The sequence below is a fragment of the Nicotiana tabacum genome, chromosome 7 (genome assembly GCF_000715075.1).
Source record: "Nicotiana tabacum cultivar K326 chromosome 7, ASM71507v2, whole genome shotgun sequence".
Taxonomy (NCBI): Eukaryota; Viridiplantae; Streptophyta; class Magnoliopsida; order Solanales; family Solanaceae; genus Nicotiana; species Nicotiana tabacum.
Genome location: NC_134086.1, coordinates 148,968,591 through 148,994,121, shown reverse-complemented (window position 1 = coordinate 148,994,121; position 25,531 = coordinate 148,968,591). Strand labels below are relative to the sequence as shown.

At 34.7% G+C, this 25,531-nt stretch overlaps 3 protein-coding genes across 3 annotated transcripts; all 3 read left to right on the top strand.

The window, feature by feature from the left end:
• The first annotated feature begins 2,277 nt into the window (after positions 1-2,277).
• On the top strand, positions 2,278-3,396 carry LOC142162351 (uncharacterized). The gene has a single exon (XM_075218695.1). It carries the CDS (start codon positions 2,278-2,280, stop codon positions 3,394-3,396), a length of 1,119 nt encoding a protein of 372 aa, XP_075074796.1.
• Positions 3,397-4,274: 878 nt separating this feature from the next.
• Positions 4,275-5,646, top strand: LOC142162349 (uncharacterized). The gene is made up of 3 exons (XM_075218694.1): positions 4,275-4,674; positions 4,772-5,164; positions 5,462-5,646. Exons 1-3 carry the CDS (start codon positions 4,275-4,277, stop codon positions 5,644-5,646), a joined length of 978 nt encoding a protein of 325 aa, XP_075074795.1.
• A 7,263-nt stretch (positions 5,647-12,909) lies between these two features.
• LOC107790062 (uncharacterized) lies at positions 12,910-17,900 on the top strand. Its single transcript, XM_016611960.2, has 2 exons — positions 12,910-13,531; positions 16,276-17,900. The coding sequence occupies exons 1-2, from the start codon at positions 13,164-13,166 to the stop codon at positions 17,729-17,731; spliced, it is 1,824 nt and encodes a 607-aa protein (XP_016467446.2). The 5' UTR covers positions 12,910-13,163; the 3' UTR covers positions 17,732-17,900.
• The last annotated feature ends 7,631 nt before the right edge of the window (positions 17,901-25,531 follow it).

Below are 25,531 nucleotides of genomic sequence, written 5' to 3'. Positions count from 1 at the left end.
CCAGACCCCACTTGTGGGATTATACTGGGTTGTTGTTGTTGTTGTTGTTGTTCCATCTCTCTGTAATTTGTTTTGCTTCTTCAAGTTTGCCCACAAGTTTAGTTGGTACAAATCCTTGGCAAGTCTCACTTACCTTAAATCATCCGAAGTTTTGTCCTCTCTTGAATTTATTTACTTTTTCTTTAAGTTGTTCCTGAAAGAAATTTAAAGAAAGGAATTTCAGAAGACATGATATTATAGTTGGTGATAATTTAGAAGTATATAATATAGGAAAGCGGAGCAAAAGTTTAGCCCTAAATACCTGTTGAAACCTTTTTAACTACTTTATATTGGAGAAATTCTTTTACATGGTGATTTTTACCAAACTCATTTTAAATTATTGAAATGAGTAATTTTTATAGTTCACATGATCATTGGATTTTAGCTCTGAGCGGAGTGACATTAACTTGATGGCTTTTATGAATATTCGGACAATGAATTTTTAGCGAAAAATGTGATTTGCCTATTTTGCTTTAATGACTGATGCACACTGTTTGCAGGTTTCTGGAATTAACGTCTGATTACTATGTCTAACTACTCCGGCTTTGCGAGGTAAGCTAATAGAAAGCATCAGTTCCCCACCAAATTATTCAATTTTGCCTTTCACTTGATATCTTTTTGGAGAAAGGGTGTAGTTTATTTTTTAATACTGCTTATATTGGATGAGTATAGATGTCGGGGGATAAAAAAGATGTGCCTATATCATGTTCAGGACAAAAGAACAAATGTCCATGCTTGGCAGATAGAAGTGCTGAAATGAAATTCAATCGCCGTAAAAAATATAAGAAAATATCAGCGGATAGAAAGGAAGAATTATTGTTAAACCGACGTACGAAAGAACTCGATTCAAGAAAAAGTCTTCTAGAAAGTCGTACTCTGAATAACTCAGTCAAATCAACATCTCTAAGTAATTCAACGCTTCAAAGGGAGAGTGCTCTCATAATAAGAGATTTCTCTTACTTCAAATCAACGTTAGCAAATTAAACTTTCGCTCTTTCTATTTAAATGCAGTCAGTTTAAACTAAATATGTTTCACGCGTCTTTATTAGCTGCTAAATGTGAATTTAGTACTTTACCTGCTGCTTCTGCAAAATGAAAAAGTTTAGTTGGTCGTTTTTCCATCTTCGAAATAGGCAAGTATATGAAGCATATTATTTTAATAAAATTTCTATTGTCGTAAACCATTTACTTATGTAATTCAGAATTGCGTCTATATTAGGATCCACATCAGGTACATCTAATGATCGATGTAGTGTTGGTTCAGAGAATGTAGCAAATAGAGGTTTGTATCACTCTCAAGTTAGAATAGTATTCGCTATCTTCCTTTGGAGTGAAAATTTACTCCTAATTATTTCTGTAATATTCAAGAGTTAGACTATGTAGAAGAGCCCCTCTGCACGTTATTGGTTCACAAACCGAATATGTTGCTCTCAAATTTGTCTCAAACTGTAAATTTTGTGCTGCAAAAAGATTTCAATATGAACCCCCTAGATTCTGTTGCAATAAAGGTTCAATCAAGCTTACTTCACATGAAATGCCTATAGAGCTACGAGAATTATTTTTGGGTACTACTGAAGAGTCTGACCATTTACGAACATATATTAGTACATACAATAACATGTTTGCATTTACTTCGCTCGGGGTAAAATATGATAAAGACTTAGCTAAGAGAAATCATGGTATCTATACATTTAGAGTTTAAGGAAAAATGTATCACTTTATAGATGATTTATATCCTGCGAACGAGAAAGGAATAAATTTACAGTTATACTTCTATGACAATGAAAATGAGATAGCAAATAGAATTGCTTGTTCAACTAGAGTACATGAGTCAATGATCAGAAAATTGATGAATATAATACAAAATAATCTGTATAGTGTTTTCTTGAAATCTTTGGCAAATGTTCTGGAATTATCGAACTTTTATATTGCGCTCAAATGTGACTCAGGTTTAGATCAACGAGTATATAACTTACCTATTGCATCTGAAGTTGCAGCAATAATGGTGGAAGAAGGCGTTCATATTTTCACACATCACATTCGAATTTATACTCACACCAATAAAAGCCAATTAGTGAACTATTACTATGGATGTTATGATCCCTTGTAAATACCCACTACTATTTTCATATGGTCAAGATGGGTGGCACTGTGGTATAAAAAAAATAGTACAACCAAAGAATACTACTAAGATGTTGTGTCTACTATGAACAGGAAAATTTACCAAGTGTTGCAAACATGTATTCAATTGAAAATTTTCTTGATATGGAAGCTCAGGTACTAGAACAACAAAGGGAAAAAAGAAATATTGCCTCTTCTCGTGAATATTATTGTTATAAAATTCAAATAAGAGATGATGAGACTGATGAAATCTTACATATTGGAAGGATATTCCAACAATATGTCATAGATGTATTCATAAAACTTGAAACACAACGACTAGGCTTCTTCTCTTTCAATCCAGACTTGTTTAGAATTGAAGTTTTGCAGGGTATTCTTGATATCTTAAAACAAGGTGAAAGAGATGCTTCTAGAATCGGAAAACAAACTTTCCTTCCTGTTACATTTACAGGGGGACCAAGAGATATGCGCCGGCGATATATGGATGCTATTGCTTTGGTACAACATTTTGGAACACTTGACTTGTTTCTAACGATGACATGCAACCCATTATGGCCAGAAATAAAAGAACATTTGTTATCTACTGATGAGGCACAAAATAAACCTAACTTAATTAGTCGCGTATTTAGAGCAAAACTGGAAGAGCTAAAAAATGATATATTAAAAAGAAATATATTTGAAAAGGTTGTTGCTTTTATGTACACTGTAGAATTCCAGAAACGTGGTCTTCCACATGTACATTTTCTTATTATTCTTGCTAATGAATACAAATTGTTGACACCTGAATCTTACGACAGAGTCGTTTGTGCTGAATTACCTGATCTTGATAAAGAGCCTTACTTATACTCACTTGTTGTACATCATATTTTGGACTGTCCTTGTGGTCATTTGAATCCTGCAAATTCATGCATGAAAAATGGATATTGTAAATTCAATTACCCTAAAGATTTTGCTGATCGAACATCAAAAGGAAAAAACTCTTATCCAATTTACAAAAGACGATATACAGGTGAAGCAATAAAAATTAGAGAACAATTCCTCGATAATTTATGGGTGGTACCATATAATCCTTTTTTACTTGGCAAGTTTAACTGTCATATGAATATCGAGATATGCTCAGATATTAAAGTTGTCAAGTATCTTTACGAGTACATATGTAAAGGGCACGACAAAATTTCTTTTTCTGTACATGACAATGATAAAGACAAAGAGATTGATGAAATAAAAGAATATTAGTCTGCTGGATGGGTATCTCTACCCGAAGCTACATGGAGTTTATTTGGTTTTTCTATTAGTGAGATAACATCAAGTGTTTATCATCTTCAATTACACCTTGAAAGACAACAATATGTTTCTTTTAAAAGCACTGAGAGTATAAATGCAATTTTAAAAAATCTTATGATTAGAAAAACAATGTTGACAGATTTTTTGTCATGAACCAAACAGATGATTATGCTAGAGAACTTAAGCTACTACATAAAGAGTTTCCAAAATACGTTGTATGGTCAGTTACAGACAAGACGTGGACATGTCGAAAACAACGTACCGTTATTGGATGCATTGTGACATGTCATCCAACAGAAGGTGAGAGATATTATCTCAGACTATTATTACTGAATGTGAGAGGACCAACATCATATGAAGATCTTCGTATTGTAAATGGAAGAAGTTATATTACATTTAGAGAGGCTGCTGAAAAAAAGAGGATTATTACATTCTGACAACAGTTTAGTTGACTGTATGATTGAAGCTGCAAGCCATCAATTGCCATATAGTTTAAGACGATTATTTGCTACGCTATTGGTGTATTGTACTCCTACTAATCCAAAAGAGTTGTGCGAACAATTTGAAGACTCAATGTCCGAAGACTTCAAATGCTTGCCAAATAATGGATATAAAGATATTCATCATAGAGTCCTGAACCAGATCAATGACAAATTACATTCGATGGTACACGACATTAACGAGTACAAGCTTGTTGCAGAAAACATTAGAGCTTCTGCAGTTGCAAAAGAGGCAAAAGAAGTTCATTTTGAGAGAAACCTAAGAGTTTTCGAAGAAGATTTGTTATTAGAAAAAAAAAACTAAATACAGATCAACGAAGAGCATACAATATGATTGTTGATAGAATATTTTCCAACAAATCGGGAGCTTTTTTTATTGACGGGCCAGGAGGAACTGGTAAAACTTTCTTATATCGAAGTTTGTTGGTTACGATAAGATCTAAGGGATTTGTAGCACTAGCAACTTCAACTTCTGGTGTTGCAGCTTTTATTCTTCCTGGAGGACGAACAGCTCATTCGTGCTTTAAGATCCCTATTGATATTGATGAAAATATTGATTGCAATAACAGTAAGCAAAGTTCACTTGCATGTTTAATTCGGGACGCAAAATTAATTATATGGGATGAGGCATCAATGGCTGAAGGGAAAACGATTGAAGCTTTTGATTTACTTCTGAAGGATCTAATGGATACTAAGATGCTCTTTGGTGGAAAAGTAGTTATTTTTGGAGGTGATTTTAGACAAACTCTTCTAGTTGTTCGAAATGGAAAAAAAAGAAGACTTTATTTTTGAAAGTTTACTATACTCTGAAATTTGGAATCAACTAGAAAAACTACAACTGTCAGAGAATATGCGTGCAAGAACAGATCACAGCTTTTGTGAATACTTGATGAGAATTGGAAATGGAAAAGAAAGACTTGACGCCCAACAAAAAGTTCAAATTCCTAACTCTTTGATCATTCATTTTACAACTCAAGAAGAATCCTTGAATAAGTTATTTAAGGTAACATATCCCAATAAAGATTCCTTATTTGACGATTCTTCATCCATAGCTTCTCGTGTGATCTTGACAACAAAAAATGATTTTGTTCATGAAATAAATGATATGCTCATATCTACATTCCCAAAAGATGCTAGAACATATGCTGCAATTGATGAAACTGTTGAACCGAATAACCAAAGTCAATTCGAAGATTATCTGCATACTTTAAATCATGCTGGTTTGCCTCCTTACAGATTGACTTTAAAAGAAAATTGTCCAGTAATGTTACTACGAAATTTAAGTCCATGTGAAGGTTTATGTAACGACACACGGTTAATATATTGTAGTTTTAAAACACATGTTATAAGTGCCAAAATTGCTAATGGTGATTTTCAAAATAGACATATTTTTATTCCAAGAATACCACTATTAGCATCACAAGATGAAAAAATTCCAATTGCTTTTAAAAGAACACAATTTCCAGTACGATTGTGCTTTGTTATGACTATAAATAATGCTCAAAGTCAAACTTTAGATTTTGTTGGAATTTATTTACGTGAACCAGTTTTTTCCCATGGTCAACTTTATGTTGTTTTATCAAGAGCTAAAAGTTCAGAAGGTGTGAAACTATTAATTCGACCGCAGACATCAGACACCAAGGATGATCACTCAATGTATAACATAGTTTATGATGAAGTTATTCAAAAAGCGTTCAATTAACTGATGCCAAGTAATAATTTTTATGCTTCACATGCCGCAAAAATTATTGTGATATTCACTCTATACAACTCTGTTAAATTCTAAAGTCATTTGTACCTATTTGGCACTTTCTATTTTAATAATTGTTACTGTTGACGGTTTAGGTGTATTATTTGATGGAAAACATGTGATATTTATAGCAAAAATACTCAAGTAAAAATTCTAAGGGGCAACAGCTGGAAGAGTAATAATTTTGGTCATTTCCTTGATATTCTCTGTAGAGAACTACTTGGTTCTTTTAAGGAAATTAAAGGTTTGATTCTTTGTCAGTAAAAAAATATAAGTTTTAACTTGATTTTGGTGAAATAAGAAAGTTTGTGAAAAAAATGAATAATATTTTCTCTAATATCTAGAGTTACCATTTAGCATTGCCCTGCTATTATCTGCTTTACTACTCTTATTACTTGTAGCGGGATTTTCTTATTTATGTTTCTTCTAATGTATTGCTCCAGTGCCATCCGCACCACTGTTCATTTTTTCTATGTTTTACCCCTCCTTTCAGTACCTAGAAATGCCATCCTCGCCTATTCAATTTTGTAATGCTTCATCATTTAGAGTCAAGATATCTATCAATTCAGCAAGACAAACATGAAGGTGAGTTCCCCTGTTAGAAGTTGAATTATATACTCATGCTTTCTAGCTTTTGATATAATTTCTTCATTAGTTGCCTACACGAGGAATGTTTCTCTGTTATTCCCTTGGACAAATGATTTTAATAACAAGGTCTTGCTTTAGACCATATAACCATCATCAGATAATATAATTGAAAAAAGCATGAAAGGAAAACAAAGAAATTATAACAGCTTGGTTCATGCTATAATGTATGCTTTGGATCTCTAATTTACAGATAAATTTGTGTTTTACCAGTCTTTTATTTGGTGATGTGCTATACAATGAATTTTCTCTCATTATGTGATGACCCGGCCAGTCGTCTCATGAGTTACTGCTCTGTTTTCCCCTATTTTAGCTTCTTTACGCTACGTTATCCGTGTTTTATATGATTGGGTTGATTAGTTCGAGTTCGGAGAGGATTTGGTAAGAAATGAGACACTTAGTCTCTTTTAAGAAGGCTTAAGTTGGAAAAATCAACCCGATGTTGACTTATATGTTAGAAGGTTCGGAAGTGAGTTCCAATGGTTCGGTTAGCTTCGGGAGGTGATTTGTGACTTAGGAGCGCGATCGGAATGGGTTTTGGAATTGTAGAGAAGATTTAGGCTTAAATTGGCGAAGTTAATATTTTGGCGGTTCCGGTTGATAGGCGAGATTTTGATATAGGGGTCGGAATGGAATTCCGAGAGTGACAGTAGCTTCATTGTGTCATTTGGGATGTGTGTGCAAAATTTTAGGTCATTCGGACGAGATTTGATATACTTTTTGATCGAAAGCATAATTTAAGAGTCCTTAGAGTTCTTAGGCTTGAATCCCCTGTTAAATTAGTGATTTGATGTTGTTGTGAGCGTCCCGTGGTTTTGAACAAGTTTGAACGATATCATGAGATGTGTTGGTGCAATTGATTTGGAATTTCAGGAGTTTCGGGTAGGTTCCGGGATGTTTTAGGCCAAAATCATAACTGTAGCAGGTCCAGAAGGGTTGCAGGCCTTGGAACCCACCCGCGCGGACCGCACAAAAAGAAGTGCGGCCGCGGTATGTGTTGTGCAGACCGCATAAAATAAAGTGCGGCCGCGGTGGTTTTGTGCGGGCCGCAGTTCAAAGTTAGCTCAACCATATTAGAGTTCAAAGTTATATATTATTTGCATTTTTTAGGGTTCTTATTAATACATTTAGTCCAAAATATTTAGTTTTACCTATTAATTTGGGGAAGAAATTGTTTGAAGAGAAGAAACCCTAAGAGTTGCACCTTTAGGATTATGTATTGGATTTTAGTTTATAAATTAAAATTTTAGGATATGACTTGAACTTTTGTGGATATGAGTTGAACCTTTAGGATATGAATTGAACCTTTAAGATATGAATTGAAATTTTTGGTTTATGTATTGGAAGTTTAGTTTATAAATTAAAATTTTAGGATATGAATTGAACTTTTGTGGATATGAGTTGAACCTTTAGGATATGAATTGAACCTTTAGGATATGAGTTGGACTTTTAGTTGATGTATTGAAATTTTAGTTTATAAATTGAAATTTTAGGATATGACTTGAACTTTGTGGATATGAGTTGAACCTTTAGGATATGAATTGAACATTTAGGATATGAATTGGACTTTTAGTTTATGTATTGGAATTTTAGTTTATAAATTGAAATTTTAGGATATGACTTGAACTTTTGTGGATATGAGTTGAACCTTTAGGATATGAATTGAACCTTTAGGATATGAATTGGACTTTTAGTTTATATATTGGAATTTTAGTTTATAAATTAAAATTTTAGGATATGACTTGAACTTTTGTGGATATGAGTTGAACCTTTAGGATATGAATTGAACCTTTAGGATATTAGTTTATGTATTAGAATTTTAGTTTATAAATTAAAATTTTAGGATATGACTTGAACTTTTGTGGATATGAGTTGAACCTTTAGAATATGAATTGAACATTTAGGATATGAATTGGACTTTTAGTTTATGTATTGGAATTTTAGTTTATAAATTGAAATTTTAGGATATGACTTGAACTTTTATGGATATGAGTTGAACCTTTAGGATATGAATTGAACCTTTAGGATATGAATTGGACTTTTAGTTTATATATTGGAATTTTAGTTTATAAATTAAAATTTTAGGATATGACTTGAACTTTTGTGGATATGAGTTGAACCTTTAGGATATGAATTGAACCTTTAGGATATTAGTTTATGTATTGGAATTTTAGTTTATAAATTGAAATTTTAGGATATGACTTGAACTTTTGTGGATATGAGTTGAACCTTTAGGATATGAATTGAAATTTTTGTGTATGAATTGAACTTTTAGGATATGAATTGAAATTTTTGTGTATGAATTGAATTTTTAGGATATGAATTGAGCCTTTAGGATATGAATTGAACTTTTGTGGATATGAATTGAACTTTTGTGGATATGAATTGAAATTTAGGATTGCGGGAGGATTTTGTAGAAGGGGTTGATGACTTTATTAGACATACAATGCAACTTCTACCAAGAATAACTTAGACACAGTACCTGACATAGTGTGCCTTTAATTGTTGTTCTCATTAGCGACAATGATGATGAGAAGGCAATGGCATGTGTTTCAAACAGTGATGGTGTAGGTAGGAGTTTAACATTTCCTAAATTGATAAAAGAAAAGGTTATAGAGGAATTCTCTACTTCATTTTCCAAGAGGAAGTAGAGAATTCCTCTATAACCTCTTCTTTTATCTGCTTAGGAAATGTTAAATTCTTACCTACACCATCACTGTTTGAAACACATGCCATTGCCTTCTCATCATCATTGTCGCTAATGAGAACAACAATTGATCAAAGACACACCCTGTCGGGTACTGTATCCAAGTTACTCTCTGTATCTAAGTTCATCCCGAGTAATAGTACCACGAGGATAATCACCAAAGCCACCAGACAACTTTATGATGCCAATGAAGTAAGATGAGTTATTCAATGAGACTCGTATTGTAAAGAAGAAGAAAGAGACTGATCTAGAAAGGTGGGTCGAGGGTCGAGCCTCGACTATACATGTAAGTTTTTTACTTTTCATTAAGTATTTTGATTTACTTTTATATAAATTTTGAAATACTAATTCAATATAATTTTTCTTATAGGTTCGCTTCACAGCTGATGTGGGGGAATTCATACGCAGTCAGCCACCTAATGAGTCGGGCGAGGCAATCCAACTTTCGGATGAGGATGCTGAAAGAACACTCCTTGAGTACTTTATATACTTTGAACTAGACAATAGAACCAGTTTTCGAATGGGTTTGTAATAAGCGTTAACTTAGTTTTGTTAGCTTAATGTGTTAGTTCTATTGAACTTTATACTTTGTTGTTTTTTATTGTTGTTATTGTTGTTGTTGTTGTTTATTGTTGTTGTTGTTGTTGGCATAAAATGCATGTTTAGGATTTTTGGTAAGCTGACATGTGGTGTAGCTGCCAAAACAGACATTTTCGGGCAAAAATATACCAAAAAAAGTGACCAACTTTGGTCGCTAATTGGTCGCTAATTGGTCGCTTTTCCCTTAAAAGATAAACAATTTTCTGGGCAATAGCGACCAACCTTGGTCGCTATTTAACCCAGATTTTTCAAAAGCGACCAACTTTGGTCGCTATTCTATTTAAAAAATAATAATTTCTGGAAATATAGCGACCAAAGTTGGTCGCTTATAATTAAAAAAAATTATTTCTTGAAGTTAGCGACCAACTATGCTCGCTTATTTTTTAAAAAAATAAAAAAAAAAGCGACCAATCTTGGTCTCTATTTTTCAGATTTTAAAATATAATATTTGGATTAGAGACCAAAGTTGGTCGTTTTTTTATGATTAATAATAAATAAATAAATAACGTATTTTACATTTAGAGACCAACTTTGGTCGCCAAAATTATATTATTAAAATAATAAAGCGACCAAAGTTGGTCGCTATAGTTTTTACCCGGAATATTTAGCCCCTAAAATAAAGGGACCAGCAATATTGCGACGAGGCATGTTTGGTCGCTTTTTGATCGCTTTTAAGCCTATAAGCGATCAACTTTGGTCGTTTTTTGTGGTCGCTTTTTACCGGATTTCTAGTAGTGGCACACCCCGGACTACCTCCAACTAGTAACAATATAAATAGGAAAGGATCATTGTAATAATATGTACTTTATTTATATTCTTTCTTTTTCATTAGGAATGCTGAAAAAAAAGTTCTATTTAGAGAATGCCGAATATAAATTGAGATTCAACGGGAACAATCATTCAAAAAGACTTGAGATTAAATTAACTTTATGTAAAGCACTTATTTGAACAGCGCACTAATTTTTACATGATGGGTCAGTTTCTATGACATTCGAGCAAAATGACTCATATTACTCGAATATTAGTATTTAATCATGAGGGTAAGGCTCTCATTACAAAGTTCTAACTATTGCCCGTAAATAAAGTGCTGCTACTACTGCTATATGTTAGTATATGAGCAGAATCAATGATTCGAAACTGAGAATAAAGATGGTAACGGCCAGCAGGGCAGACTTCTTGATATTGTATTGGAATTTATGAAATTTTCTTCTTTAAAAATGTTATAACATTTACATGATTCCGTCACCTTGCCACTATTCCCTCCCCTCCTATCACTTGTTGAAAAAGAAGAAGTTATATGACTAGAAATTGGTAATTTTCAAACTAAGAAACAAGCTGTGATTCAATAGGGATCTTTACATAAATAGTCAGGCATATTTATTTTTTACTTTTTCTAGTCATCTATATAGATTTTATATACATAATTATATACATATAATACATTATTTATGTATATATTATATCTTTACCGATTATTTTTAGTTTAAGTGATCGGATGCTCGACTATTTGGGTTAATTCTTCTTTTTACTTTGTGATTCCCTTTTGAGAAACTTCTTAACAATTCATTTCTTTTGAGTTTTAATTTTTATTGACATTGTAAGAAATTCCTATACACTTAATCAAGCTACTTAAAAGCAAACTCAAGTAAGTCTGTACATTAAATATGAATTGGCAAGTTAGAAAATTTTACTATATTTATATACAATCAGACCTCTCTATAACAATATTTTTATATAACAGTCATTCACTATAGAAGCCTAGTTTTTCTCAGAACTGATTTTTTATTTATATTTTATCTTTCTATAATAGCTTTCTACCTATAACAGCAATAGTCCTCTTTATGATAGTGCGCTTTTTATAAAATTATTCTCCATAACAACCATAAAGATTTTCTAAGATTATTACTAATAATAATTCTAAATATATTTATAACTTTAATATACAACCTATAATAAAAATACATAATCTTAAGGATGGCAGTACATTCCATGAATATATGCACATCAAATATTTTTTATTCTGAAGAATGATATATTTTGCATTAGAAAAAATGCCAAAAGATATTTAATAGATCTATTTATACTTTTTGAAGATATGCACATCATTCTTTTCATTTGAAGTTATTTTGCTGAAAGTTTGGACGCAAATCTTTGTCGATTCAAGCGTTATACAGTTAGCAAGAGATTGAAATTTATGAAACAAGGTACAATTATGGAGTTCTTTCATCAACGTTGAAATATTTAATTGTGTGCCTCAGAGGTTTTGTACATTTAGTTGTGAATTTTTAATGTATTAGATTTCTTTAGCATTTAATTCATGAAATATTCATACCTTTTGAGATTTTAATTTTAAAATTCTTTTAATATGTAATATTAAAAAATAAAAAAAATTATTTTTTGGATAATTTTTGTCTATAACAGTCAAAATATATTTAAACGTCAAATGTTATTATAGGTATATAACAATCATTTACTATAAAAATAAAAAAAATATAAAAACAAACAATATTATTACAGAGAGATATGACTGTACTACACGTCACTTTACCAAAAAGGCTACCATAGATAACTCTTTTGATAAATTTTGGATGCCGTTGATGGTATGAAAGTAAATTCTTTCGCTACAACTCATTAAATCAAATTTGAGAAGGAAGGTAGATAATTTATTAGATCCGATCTAATTGTACAATAAATATCTCGTATCTAATCAAATCGCAATGAACACATAGAGCCAAGATTATAATATATGTTTGACACTCTCACCATTGAATCAATAGTTTATTATTCTCGGTGGCGTGGTGGAATAATTAAAATTTCTTCGCTCTTACTTGCTACATTTTTCAATTTCGAGAATTGAAAACGAAAGTTGATACGATCTACTTGTAAAAATAGTACAAACTAACTAGTTTTCGGACTGATAATTAAAAAATAGTCAGTACTTGCAAAATCATTGAAAAATAGCTATTGTTTTATTGAAATAGGGAAAATTCCAACATAATATATTGGATTATGTAACAAAGTTCTAGCATAATATGCGGGACTATGTTTGTTTAGATTTTATCTTTACATGAAAAATAACTAAATTTTAATTACTTTTAAAACCGTAACTATTTTTTAATTACCAGTTGTAAATATGGTTATTTCTGATTTTTTTTCCGATTTACTTTAACACTTTAGCAAGTCCACCGAATATAAATTTGAATTATGATCGAGATAATACATTTTAAATACCAAACAATTATAGTAGAATCAACATGCATACATGGCCAAGAATAAATTAGACTTCCAACCCACCCATAGTCAAGCCAAAGACTAAACCAAGTAAGCAAGAAAGCAAAGGCGAAAGTCATCATCAACCCCCATGTTGTCCATTAAATGACCTTCTCTGTTTTCCAAACTACACTATTAAATGCCCGTAGCTGCACCAGCAGTTAATCTACCCACCCACCCTCTCTCCCCCTAAACCCCCCCTTCCCTTTCTCATGGACCTTCTCAACCCCATTTTTCTCCCTTCCCAATGTCCTCCTCCGTCTTCCGCCGCCAACCACCACCTCTAACCATCACACCCCCACCCACCACCAACTCCAACTCCCTCTCTCAGAACCTCAGCACCATCGGCCTCGGTTATGCAATTGCCATAGCTCTTGGGTTCCTCGTTCTCCTCTCCACTGTCCTCCTTGCTTCTTACATCTGCTGCCGTTCCGCCGCCGCCCGTCGCCGCCGCCGTCAAGCCCAACACAATTCTCAAAACCTCAATAATAGTGAAAATGGAATTTACCTACCTCGTATCATATTCGTAGCGGAAGATGATGAGGAAAACGACGAGGTTTCATCACAGAACGCAACGTTGGGTCTTGATCAAGTCGTAATCAACTCGTACCCTAAGTTGGTTTACTCCAAAAGAAACGGTAACGGTAACGGAAATGATTGTCCGATATGCTTGTGTGAGTATAAGGATGGAGAAATGCTTAGGATGATGCCGGACTGTAAGCATTATTTTCACGTGATGTGTATCGACGCGTGGCTGAAATTGAATGCTTCATGTCCAGTTTGTCGGAACTCGCCGTTGCCGACGCCGTTATCTACGCCGTTGTCGGAGGTGGTCCCACTTTCTCAGTATTCCGATGGCCGAAGAAGAGTATAATATATAATGTGGACTTTTGATAATTTGGAAATGTAAAAAGTTTTGTTGGAATTAAAAGTTTCATTTTTTGCCCTTTTAATATTAGGGTTGAATCACTTTGAGTTTGTGTTTGTGTTTTTTATGATGATTTTTTCTTGATTACACAGAATGGACGATTGAGTATCAAGCGTCTTCTCCTAGTTACTTATTTCACTCTCAAGTTATTAACCTGAAATCTCTGTGGAAGAAATGTTGACACATTCAAATTCTAGTGTCGCAGTTTTGACCTCAATTTTATGTGGGAAGAGGTGAAATTGAGCTCTACCTACGACAAAAACAACAAACTCAGTTTAATCTCATAAGTGGGAAAATTGAGTTCTATCTAGTTCTAAGCGGGCGTTTGGCCATAAATTTCCAAATTTATTTTTATAACCCTAATTTGGGTGAAGTTTGGTTTGAAGATAAAAATCTGTTTGGACATAATTTTTCAAAACATATTTTATTTTATTTTTTGAATAAACATGAAATGTGACGTATACCCATAAGTTCTAAAAACTATCAAAAATATTGAACAATACCAAACAAACAAACTTGCTAGTCCTATATATGCCATTCATTATCACAAATCATAGTCCTAAACATAGATAATATTGGCACAAAACTATCATTTTTATAATAAACTACATAATGCACTATCCTAAAATCATAACTTGATATTTTAATATCAATTCTTAATAACACAATTACTAGCCACAATAATTCGTCAAATTGCAATAATATTAGAAGATCCATCGGTCCAAAGAAAATGGTAGCAATTAACTGATAGATTAGTTGGGTCATAATAGATGGTGAACTTTTTATAAAATACAAAAGTTTGGGTTAATTTTTAAAATTATTAAAAAATTCAACAATAAACAGGTTTAGACTTAGTTTTGGGATCTAGAAATTTTGTTTTCAAAATCTGCCAAAACATAAATAAAATATATAAACAAACATGTTTTACCAAAACAAAATTTAGAAAAAGATTGACAAAATCTATGGCCGAACGGGACTTAAATATTTTGCTCAAATCCTCATTTCAATCTACTTCAAGAATAAGTTGGTTTGGTAAGCTAGCTCTTTTGGTTTTTCGAAGAAGAAAACCAAAGCCAAGTATTTTTTAAATCCTAACATTACCTGAAAATAAATCAGCCCTTCATTTTTTCAGCAATAGTGTTAAGTGAAAAAAGTACAATTATTAATAAAGATAAAGGTGTATTCCAGTCTAAGATGCTAGGAGGTGGGACTTTGAAATGGGCTTTAAGTGAACTTTTGGTGCTTCCTTTTTTTAATTTTGTGAAGGCATATTTTTCATGCACATAGAACGATATGAAGATACGCTCTGCCTTTTATTTTTCCAATACCTCTAGAGCTACTAAAAGAAAGAAAGAAAGAAAACCTCCTGCTTCTTCTTCTTCTTCTCCTCCTCTCATTTCTTTAAAGACTTTCTAGATTTACTTTTGGGATTGGTGTCATTTTGTCTTGTACCTTTTATTTATTTCGAAGTCCCTCTTCTATTTTCCAATACATAAAGATGGCTTTCTTGACTTTCATACTTCATTTTGTCTACTTATTTGTAGTACTATAATCCATCACATTGAGATGCTTCCAGCTCCCTTCACTTTAACACTTTTCACTATTTGCTTGTCTTGTTCATGCTAGTTTAAGAAATTTATGCCATAAAATTTCGGATTTTTTTTTTTTCAAATAGCTGTTTGTTTATGGATTTAAATCATTTTTTTCGTAAATTTTGAGGAAAAAAAATTCAAATCCCAAAAACAGCTCTAGCTCTAGCTCTAGAGTAGTTTTTGAAGTTTTCTACTCACAAAACTTCAAATTCTTTTAAAGTAAAATGCATGTCCAAATACAATGTCGACTTTCAAAAATTATTTTTCATCTCATCTTTAAAAACTTATTTTTTTCTAAGTTTCCACCAAATTTATGTCCCTAACGCTAGCTAAGATGACATTCTCTGCCCTTATATTTGTTACAAACTTCATTTCTACTCTCTACTTAATTGGTGTTGTGCTGTTGTTGAAGAAAAGTGCCACTTTCACTAACATGACATTAAAACAAACATTAGCATGAGCAGTAGCAAATGTAGCCTTTAAGCTGCAGGTGTGACCTTTGACTTGAAATATACATAGAGTAGGAATTCTTTTGAAAATATATATGTACCACCCGTGCATACACGCGCGCACAAGAGTTCATACTCATGACTATGAGCTTAGGCATTTTTATAATGTAGCTTGAGAATTTTAAAGTTTTTGCTGAGAATACGGGACTGATAAGGAAAAACTACTCTTCCCAAAAACCTGAAAAGTACATCACAAGTTAATGCAACATGTGGACTCTGATCTCAAGATCATCAATCTTCATAATATCCAACTTAAATCATGAAACTAGTCATACAAGTGTTTCTTGAAATTGCTCCAATCATTTGTCTCTCGACCATAATTTCTTCAAGATATTCCAAGTCTTCAACAGAGGAATTTATCGCTCTCATACTGAAACAGATGCCTAAATCAAATATCATAAAGAAGTTGGGAACATGGAGAGGGACACACAGGTTAATCTTCATATTCTCTATTCTTGCTCTTCTTATATGTATGGCTAGTTTTTCCAAAATTTATTCTCTCAGGTCATTTCTAGCAACAAATTCCTTCTGCAACTGTAACAATCGCATAAACTCTTGTATAATCGATCATCACGTCGATTTAACTCTAGATACTGTAATCCAGAAAATCCAACATGAAATCGACATATTGCGCCAGCTGCCAAATCATGAAACATCATTTTCTGGAAAACAAGCTGTTTTTCTTGCAGATATTTTAAATCTAGTTGAGTCAGTCCAGACATCACTACTACAAAATAGTGAATCTGGAGCAGTGTTACATTCCTTGTCAAAACAATCAGAACAGTCCAATGGACCTGCTGAATATTTCTTGACAGAAGAAATCAGAAAATATGTGAGAATTAAACCAAACAGGCTGAAAAAACAGAATTTTATGGGTGCTAATGGTACATTCACTAGCATTGGTCATGCTTGTTTTTCAATGAAGACAGAGCTAGAAGAGTACATGAATTATGATATCGGCGAAATGTGCAACGATGATTGGAGATTAGCACAAAAGCTTATGGTTCATGGTTGTGATCCATTACCAAGAAGAAGGTGTTTTGCTAGAGCTCCTCAATTGTACAATAAACCATACCCTATAAATGAATCCCTTTGGAAATTACCAGATGACAAAAATGTTAGATGGAGTCAGTATAAATGCAGAAACTTCACTTGTTTGGCTAGAAATTCAACGTCCAAAGGTTTCTTCAAATGTATAGATTGCTTCAATCTTACACATCATGAATCTCCAAGATGGATTGTTCCTTCGTACCAAGACTCGAACTCGAAAATGACAGCTGATATATTGATAACAGAAGTACTTAATATGAAGCCAGGAGAGATCAGAATTGGGCTGGATTTCAGTGTTGGCACAGGCACATTTGCTGCTAGAATGAGGGAACATAATGTCACTATAGTTTCTGCAACAATAAATCTCGGTGCACCATTTAACGAGATGATTGCTCTTCGAGGGCTAATTCCTCTTTACTTAACTATAAATCAGAGGCTACCATTTTTCGATAACACATTAGATTTGATTCATACGACGAGGTTTCTTGATGGCTGGATTGATTTTGTGTTGCTGGATTTTGTGTTATATGATTTTGATCGAGTTTTGAGGCCTGGTGGACTTTTATGGATCGATAGTTTTTTCTGTTTGAAGGAAGAGTTGAATGATTATTTAGAAGCATTCAAGATTCTGAAGTATAAGCAACAAAAGTGGCTTGTTGTTCCTAAACTGGATAAAGATGATCGTGAAGTGTTCTTTTCTGCGGTGCTAGAAAAACCACCTAGACCTTTCAGATGACTTTGTTGTATCATTGATGAATTATAGTTATTTATAATACAATATTGTTAGTAGCTATTGTTTTTTTCGATTTTATATATTTGGGTCCAACACTAGATAGGAAGCATTTACTGTAAAAGATGATGAAGTAAAGTCAGCAATAATGCAACCAATAATTGTAGCGATCCAATCCCATGTCTTTCTCTACCTGATGAATTTTTAGATGCAATTGGCAATAATTTGCTTCGATCAATGTACTCATTTTACAAGTTAAAATAATTTTAAATTATTTCACTTTCCTGGAGAATTTAGTTCGAATTGAAAACACGAAGGATCGAAGCAGATTTAAAGGAAAATGTAAATGGTAAACCCTTGTTTTCAATGTGTGAGAGAGAACAAAAGGAAAATAATTTTTCTCTTCTTATTCGACAGTCAACTCTCCTGTTTAAACTGAATCAGATACTCTAATTACAATATTGAACCGAGTCTTAGTTACAATAGTCCAATATTAATGTGTGTCAGGTAGGCTTTAGTTGGGCCAGTTCAACTCTAGTGCGCTTCCTTGATAGTGGACTGGGCTGCTGCACAAACTTGTGATCCAACACCCCCCTCCCCCCTCCCCCAAGCTGGAAGGGGAGGCTATTCCAATCTTGGAAATAAAAGCCTCATAAAGAACACCCAAAAGAGGTTTAGTGAAAATATCAGCAAGCTGAGAAGAGGTAGAGATGGAGAGAAAATTGATAACACCACACTTCAAAGTAACAATCAACTTCAATATGTTTAGTCCGTTTATAAAACATCGGATTCTTGGCTATATGTATAGCTAATTGTTTGTCACAAAAACATAAGCATGCATCAAGTTAGTGACACCAAGATCAGAAATAGGCCTAAGAATCCAAACCACCTCTGCGACGAGCAATCGGAGTGCCCAGTATTCGGCTTTAGCAGAGGAAAGAGAAATAGTCGACTGCTTTTTAGACTTCCAGGACACAGGTCAGCCACCAAGAAATATGACAAAGCCACTAACAGACTTTCTAGATGTAAGGCCCCGTAAAAAATTTCCTAAAAACTGAAATTTCGTGGTGCCAAGTTAGGATTATGTGTTAGAGATTGTTAAATCTCACCGCGATTCAGACCTTTTGGATTGAACAGTGCGCTACAGAGTTAAAGGAAAATATTTTGCAGAAGTATGCATTTCTGTGGCCCATTATGCGGCCGCATAATCACTTTGCGGGCCGTAGAATGGTAGCAGAGTGAGGCAGTCTTTTTGGCGAATATTGAGGTCAGTTTCGCGGCCAATTATGTGACCGCATATCCATTTCATGGGTCGTACTTTAGTCGCATAATCGTCCTTGGACTTTTGCGGAGGGAGATTCTACGGCGCATTATGCGACCGCAAAATAGGTCTGCGGGCCGCATAATGGCCGCAGAGTGAGGCAGACCAGCCCAGTTTCCAGGGCCGCTTGCGGTCATTACGCGGACCGCATAACAATTATGTAGTCGCATATGCGACCGCAGATCTGTGTCGAGGCTCCTATTTTCTAATCTTTAAACCCAATCTTATTCCGTTAAAAACACATATCGTACATTATTTTGAGCTATTTTCTGATATTTCTAGAGTGAGGGAGAGAGTTCTTAGAGAGAGAAACCAACCTTCACACTAATATCCATCAATTCTTGCTAAATCCTTGAAGATTATCAAGAAGGTTCTCTTATTAAAGGTAAGAATATATACCCTAACTTTTTATTTCGAAAATTTGGTAAAAAGGGGATAATTAGTAAGACAATTATTAGGTGTGGGGGTTGATATCTTGCATGCATTTATTCCTAAAGTATGTGAGGAGGTTGTGAACTAAGAATGGGTGGAGGAATGGTAGAAACTTTCATAAAAGGCCTTAAAAACAGTAATGCACACATAGTGTTTGACAGAATGCTCTAGTGAGCTAGAATAATGATTATTCTCCTAATTTTGGGTTCAATTTTGCTATATTATTAAAATAGATTGAAGTTGCTAATTTTCGGATCATCTTAAAGTTTTAAGAGGCTCAATTGAGGTATGTATGGCTAAACCCCTTCTTCTTAGAATCGAACCCCTGATATTCGTGCAATTCGTGTAAGTCCCAAAATTGATCATACTAGAATTGACTGCCCTAATATGTTGTGTTGAAAGATTCATGTTCAATAATTGCTCTAAATGTTATTCATGTCATCATGCCACTTGAGGATGTGTTTAAAAATGTGGAATGTGGTTGAGAAAGGTTAAAAATTCATGTCAAGAATCGAATAAAGGTTGTTATGTCAATTTGTATGAAAAGCCTCGGTGTGCTTAGGATTTTACAAGTCTTTTTCCTTGTGTGTGCAAATGCCTTACATGATAGGCCTTATTGATGTTGATGATTATGTTATTGAACGTGTAAAAAAAGGAAACTTGAATTGTAAAATACGGCCAAGTGCCAAGAACGACTTAATAAATAGGCCAGTTGTGGCAATACATTGGAAGATGGGAAAGAAATGTGAAGTGAGATGATTGATTGAAAGGATGATGTCTCAAGCGAGAGGGCCTAGCCGATCGGACCGTGATCGGACGCCATGCCGCATACATGGTGGTAATTGTGCTGGAAATGATGATTGAAATTGTGGATATGGTTGATGTCTCAATGAGATGGCCTATCCGATCGGGTCGAGATCGGACTCCATGTAAGAATACGATGGTATTGTGGATGGTGGCACATAGCTCTAAAGATTACCAACCTATGGAAATTGACTTGAGAATTTATGTAATCCTTACTTGATATTTTAATATTGTTTGAAGCTCTTATTATACATCATGATTGTTTTCCCCTTTTGTTTTATTGTTCATTCTATTAAGATAGTGTTTTAGCTTTACATACTAGTACTATTTGACAGTACTAACGTCCTTTTTGCCTGGGGCGCGACATCTTTAAATGGATATAGGTGGTTCTATAGCAGACATTGTTGATTGTAGCTAGTGGTGCATCATCATCATCTTACCAACAGACTTGGTGAACCCCATTTCTTCCCGGGGTCATGTAGTACATATTTTGTTTATATGTTTACCACGTTTTGAGGTATAGCTGGAGCCTTGATTCTGGCATTATCATAACTGTCTTTTATATCTTTAGAGGCTCTGTAGACATTTATATGGGTTGTGTATGGGTACTAGAAAGGTCAGGTGGATTATGGTGTGTTTTGGGACTCTTGTTCCACTAGATTGTAAAGTGTATGTATTTTGGAACTTAACAATGATGTAGTAAAATAAAATGAATTAGTAATGTTGTAAATATATAGTCTTTCTACTGTTTAACTAATGAAACGCGCCTTCTTTTGATCATAAACGAGTTTGGATAGAAAGTGTCTATCAGGCTCGCTCGACCGGATCCACTCGATTGAGCGCCAGTCACGCTCCCCGAGGTTGGAGCATGACACTAGAGTCGGCACAACTTACCCAGTTAGAATCACAGTACCCCTTGAGAGTAAAACCGGAATAGTTAGACAAGAACAAGCCCAAAGAAGAAGTACCAGATAAGTACCTAAGAACATGATAGGTTGCTTCCAAATGTGGCAATCTGGGATCAGACATAAATTGGCTCAAGTGCTGAACCGTGAAAGAAATATCAGGCTGGGTATGTTGTAAGAAATTCAACTTACTTACCAGCCGTCTATATAATGAAGGATCAGTAAGTAAATCACCAACCCTAGTAGAAAGATTAACATGCATATCAAGTAGAGATACCCCAAAGCTCACATCTAAACACTTGAACTCAGACAAGAGATCCAAAACAAATATGTGCTGACTGACCAAGAATCCGTCAAGAGTGTCTGACCACCTCAAGTCTAAGAAAATAGTGAATTTTCCCTAGATATTTAATCTTGAACTGGTCATCTAGAAACTGCTTTAGTGCATTGATTTCAGAGACATCATTCCCAGCCATAAGAATTTCATCCACACATACAACCACCATATTTAAACTATTCCCATCCAAGTTTCTAAATAAAGAATAATCATTTAAACTAGGCTGAAAACCTTCAGATTGTAGAGTAGAAGAAAGTTTAGCATACCATTGTCTAAAAGCTTGTCGAAGATCATAAAGAGACTTTTTAAGTTTACAAGCAAGAGGAGGCGTAGAACTATAAGAGTCAGAAGCAACAGAGAGACTAGGAGGAAGCTTCATATACGCTTTCTCATCCAAGTCCCTATGTAGGAACACATTAATAACATCCAACTGAAATACAACCCAATTTCTTTTAATGGCAATAGAAAGTAAGCACCTAATTGTGGAAGATTGACTACTGGTGAGATAGTTTCAGTGAAATCTACCCTCTCTTGTTGATTGTCACCACGAATGACTGATAAGTGGGGATTTTTACTGCTTGTTAACTCCTTTCAGCTTTTGTTATAGCCCAAAAAACATTGAATTGTGTTCCCGAAACTAATAAAATTATGCAAAATTACAGGAATGCTAGAAATTGGGCTTTCGAGATGAAATCCGATTCAAAGAGGAGTAGTCCAAGCACAAGGCAATAAAAAGCATAGAAGCACACAATATGCGGTCCGCAAAAGATCGTAGAATTCCACCTGCGGACGCAAATAAAGAAGAAAATTTTAGCATAGATTTGCATAAATTGCGGACCGCACATGAATTATGCGGCCGCAAAGCTGAGCTAGAAGTTGAAGATCAGATAGTGTGAAAAAGAACAAGTCCAGAGCCTCTGTGACTTGCGGAATGCCCAATAGCTGTGCGGCCGCAGAAGAATGCCTTGTGTCGCAGTCCCAATTCTGCAGACCGCAGAAGAGTTGCCTCACGGCCGTAGTTCAAAAATGTATGGCTTGCAGACCTCCAGTCCCTGACAGATGAAGAAATTTGCGGACCGCACATGGAATTGTGCGGCCGCAGAACCTCCCGAGGGGTATTTTTGTCCGAGATTTTCAGCCTTGTATAAATAGAAGAGCTTCACGAAATTAGGCCAAGTTTTTGAATATCTGAAGCATTGTAGCCGTTTTTCTTTGCTGTTTTAGGAAACTTTAGCTTATTTTGGTGTTTTAACATTAGATTTCTTTATTTTAATCTTTCAATATGAGTTTTAATAGCTTTTCTTCTTTGTTTTCTTCTACACCTACTATGAGTATCTAGATTTTTACTAGGGTTGTGATCCAACCCTAACGTGTAAATCTTATGGGTGATTAATTTTATGTTTATTTATGATTAGGTGTGTTTATCATTTAGCTTAGTTCAAACTTCATTTGTAGAATTACTAGTTGCAAACATTGATTCATACCTATTTGACTTAGTCTCTAGTTGAGAAAGAGGGACCTAGTCTATGCTAACTTAGCTAACAAGAAATTGGGTCAATTGAGAGATTGATTAACCCAATTATAGGGTTCAACCTAGAGATAGTAACAACCCGACTTGAGCTCTTATCAACTATTTTGGTTGATACCTATTTGGTCTTGAGAAAGCTAAATTGGGCAAAATCACTCTCAAACTGAGAGGTATTGAGTGAGTAACGTAGAGTTGTGAGTCATACATCCCAATCAACAAAACGAGCATAAAAGTATTTATTCCAGTAGGCAAACACATAGGCCATGATCACAGCCCTAGGCCTTTTACATATTTGGAAAACCCTCAAAACAATTATCTTTGTCTTATATCTTAATTTGCATTCCTTAGATTAACACTAGATATAAAAACAAAAACCCTATTATGGAAGTGCAATTTAGACACGTCACTTGCTCATTCCTAATATATACTCCTAGCTCACATCTTAGCTCTATGTGAATTCTACCCCTACTCTTAGTTGGATTTTATTATTGCAAACGACCGTGTCACGTCTCTTTTGAGGTGTGCATTTGGACGTGATCAATTTTGGCTGCCATTGCCGAAGAGCTAATAACGGTGTTAGCTATATATTTGGGTGTGTTTTTAGAATATCTTCCTTTCCTTCCGTGTTACTAACTTGTTTGAGAAATCGTAGGTACAACCATGGCAAACAATGAGCTCGAAAATATTGCTTTTCGGGTTGTAGACGTCGAGGATGAACAAGTTGATGAGATTCCTCTTGAACCTCAAGCTATTAGAAGAGGCCGAGCGTTTCATGACAATGTCTCCGCTCCACCCCACCTCCACCACGAGTGGCTCCACACGGGTGTTACCCTATGAAGGATATGCAAGTGCAATAGTCCATGTCCGTATTAGGACGAGCAACTTTCAAATCACCAATGTGATTCTCACGTTGCTAGAGCAACGAGGTTTCTTTACCGGTGCTCCAAGTCAAAATGCATACAAACATTTGAAGAGGTTTATGGACACTTGTTGGGGGAGTAAACAAACAAATGTCTCCGAGGATACATTGAGGCTAAGGTTTTTTCCCTTATCTCTATGGGAGAAAGCTTTATATTGGTTGGAACGTTTGCCGAACTATTCCATTCATACTTGGGATGAATTGGCGGAGAAATTTATTTTTAAGTTCTTCTCTCGGGGGCAGATGGCTACACTTCAGGATGAGATTCTAGCATTCAAGCAAGAGCCCAATGAACCACCACACGAGATATGGGAGCAATATAGGATAATGGTCAAATAATGTCCCAACAACGATATGATGGAGAATATGATTCAACAAACTTTCTATTGTGAGATTAATACGACCAACCAATATGTGGTGAATAAACTTACCGATGGAAATTTCATGCCCACACCTTATGCGGAAGCTTGTGAGATTTTGGATGAAATGGCAAAAACTTCATTGGCGTGGAAATTTCGGGCTAATATTCCATAAGGTAATCCCAACGTGATCCATCTTCACAAAGAGTTGCATGACCATAGGCAAGCCACTGCTAAATTGACTACCACTATGAATCAATTAGCAAAGGCTCAGCTTCAACAAGTGCAAAATCCTAAGCAAGTCAATGCAATTGAAGAAGTGAATATGATGGAGAACAAAATAAGGACCAAGGGTCCACAAGTGTAACATCGAGTGGAGAATTATTTGCAAGAAAATAGTGGGTTTGATCAAGATTATTCTTACAATGAACAAGAAAAGGAGGTGCAATATATGAACAACTTTCAAGGGCAACGAAACAATTTTCAAGATGAAAACAATCAAGGGAATTGGCATAACAAAAACAATCATAAAAATTGGAGTGACAACAATCAAGGTAATTGGAGGGGGTAGTAACAATCAAGGCAGATGAAATAATAATCAAGGCAATCGGGGGTCAGGTTTTCAAAGGCCCCCGATGTATTAACAACCGAGCAACCTGCCTCCTTATCCTTCCCATGGTACAAGTTCTTCTAACAATGAAATGGGACATATTGAGAATATGTTCAAGCAAATGATGGAAAAGAATGCCTATTCGGATGCCCAACTTGCCTCACACAACACATCAATCCGCAACTTAAAAGTTCAAATGGGGCAAATCTCTCAAGCTCTAAATTCTCATCCTAAGAGAGCACTACCAAGTGATACGGTGGTGAACCCAAAGGGTGAGAACAACACGGGACATGCCATGGTCGTTACTACAAGAAGTGGAAGAGGTGGGAATGCACCCACCTCGAGTCAAAAGCAACTTGTGGATGATGAGAAAGTAGTACAGAAAGAAGAGGTATCGAACAATGTAATGCAATCAAATGATGAAATTCGGATTGATATTGATGATGATGTTGAAGAGACTCAAAAGGAGGTGAACCCGTCTAGAGATCACATTATTGACATACCGAAGTCAGTATTGCAAAAGGCGAAGACACCATTGCCTAAGCCTCCACCTCAATACCCTTAAGGACTTGCCAAGCAAAATGGTGAAAA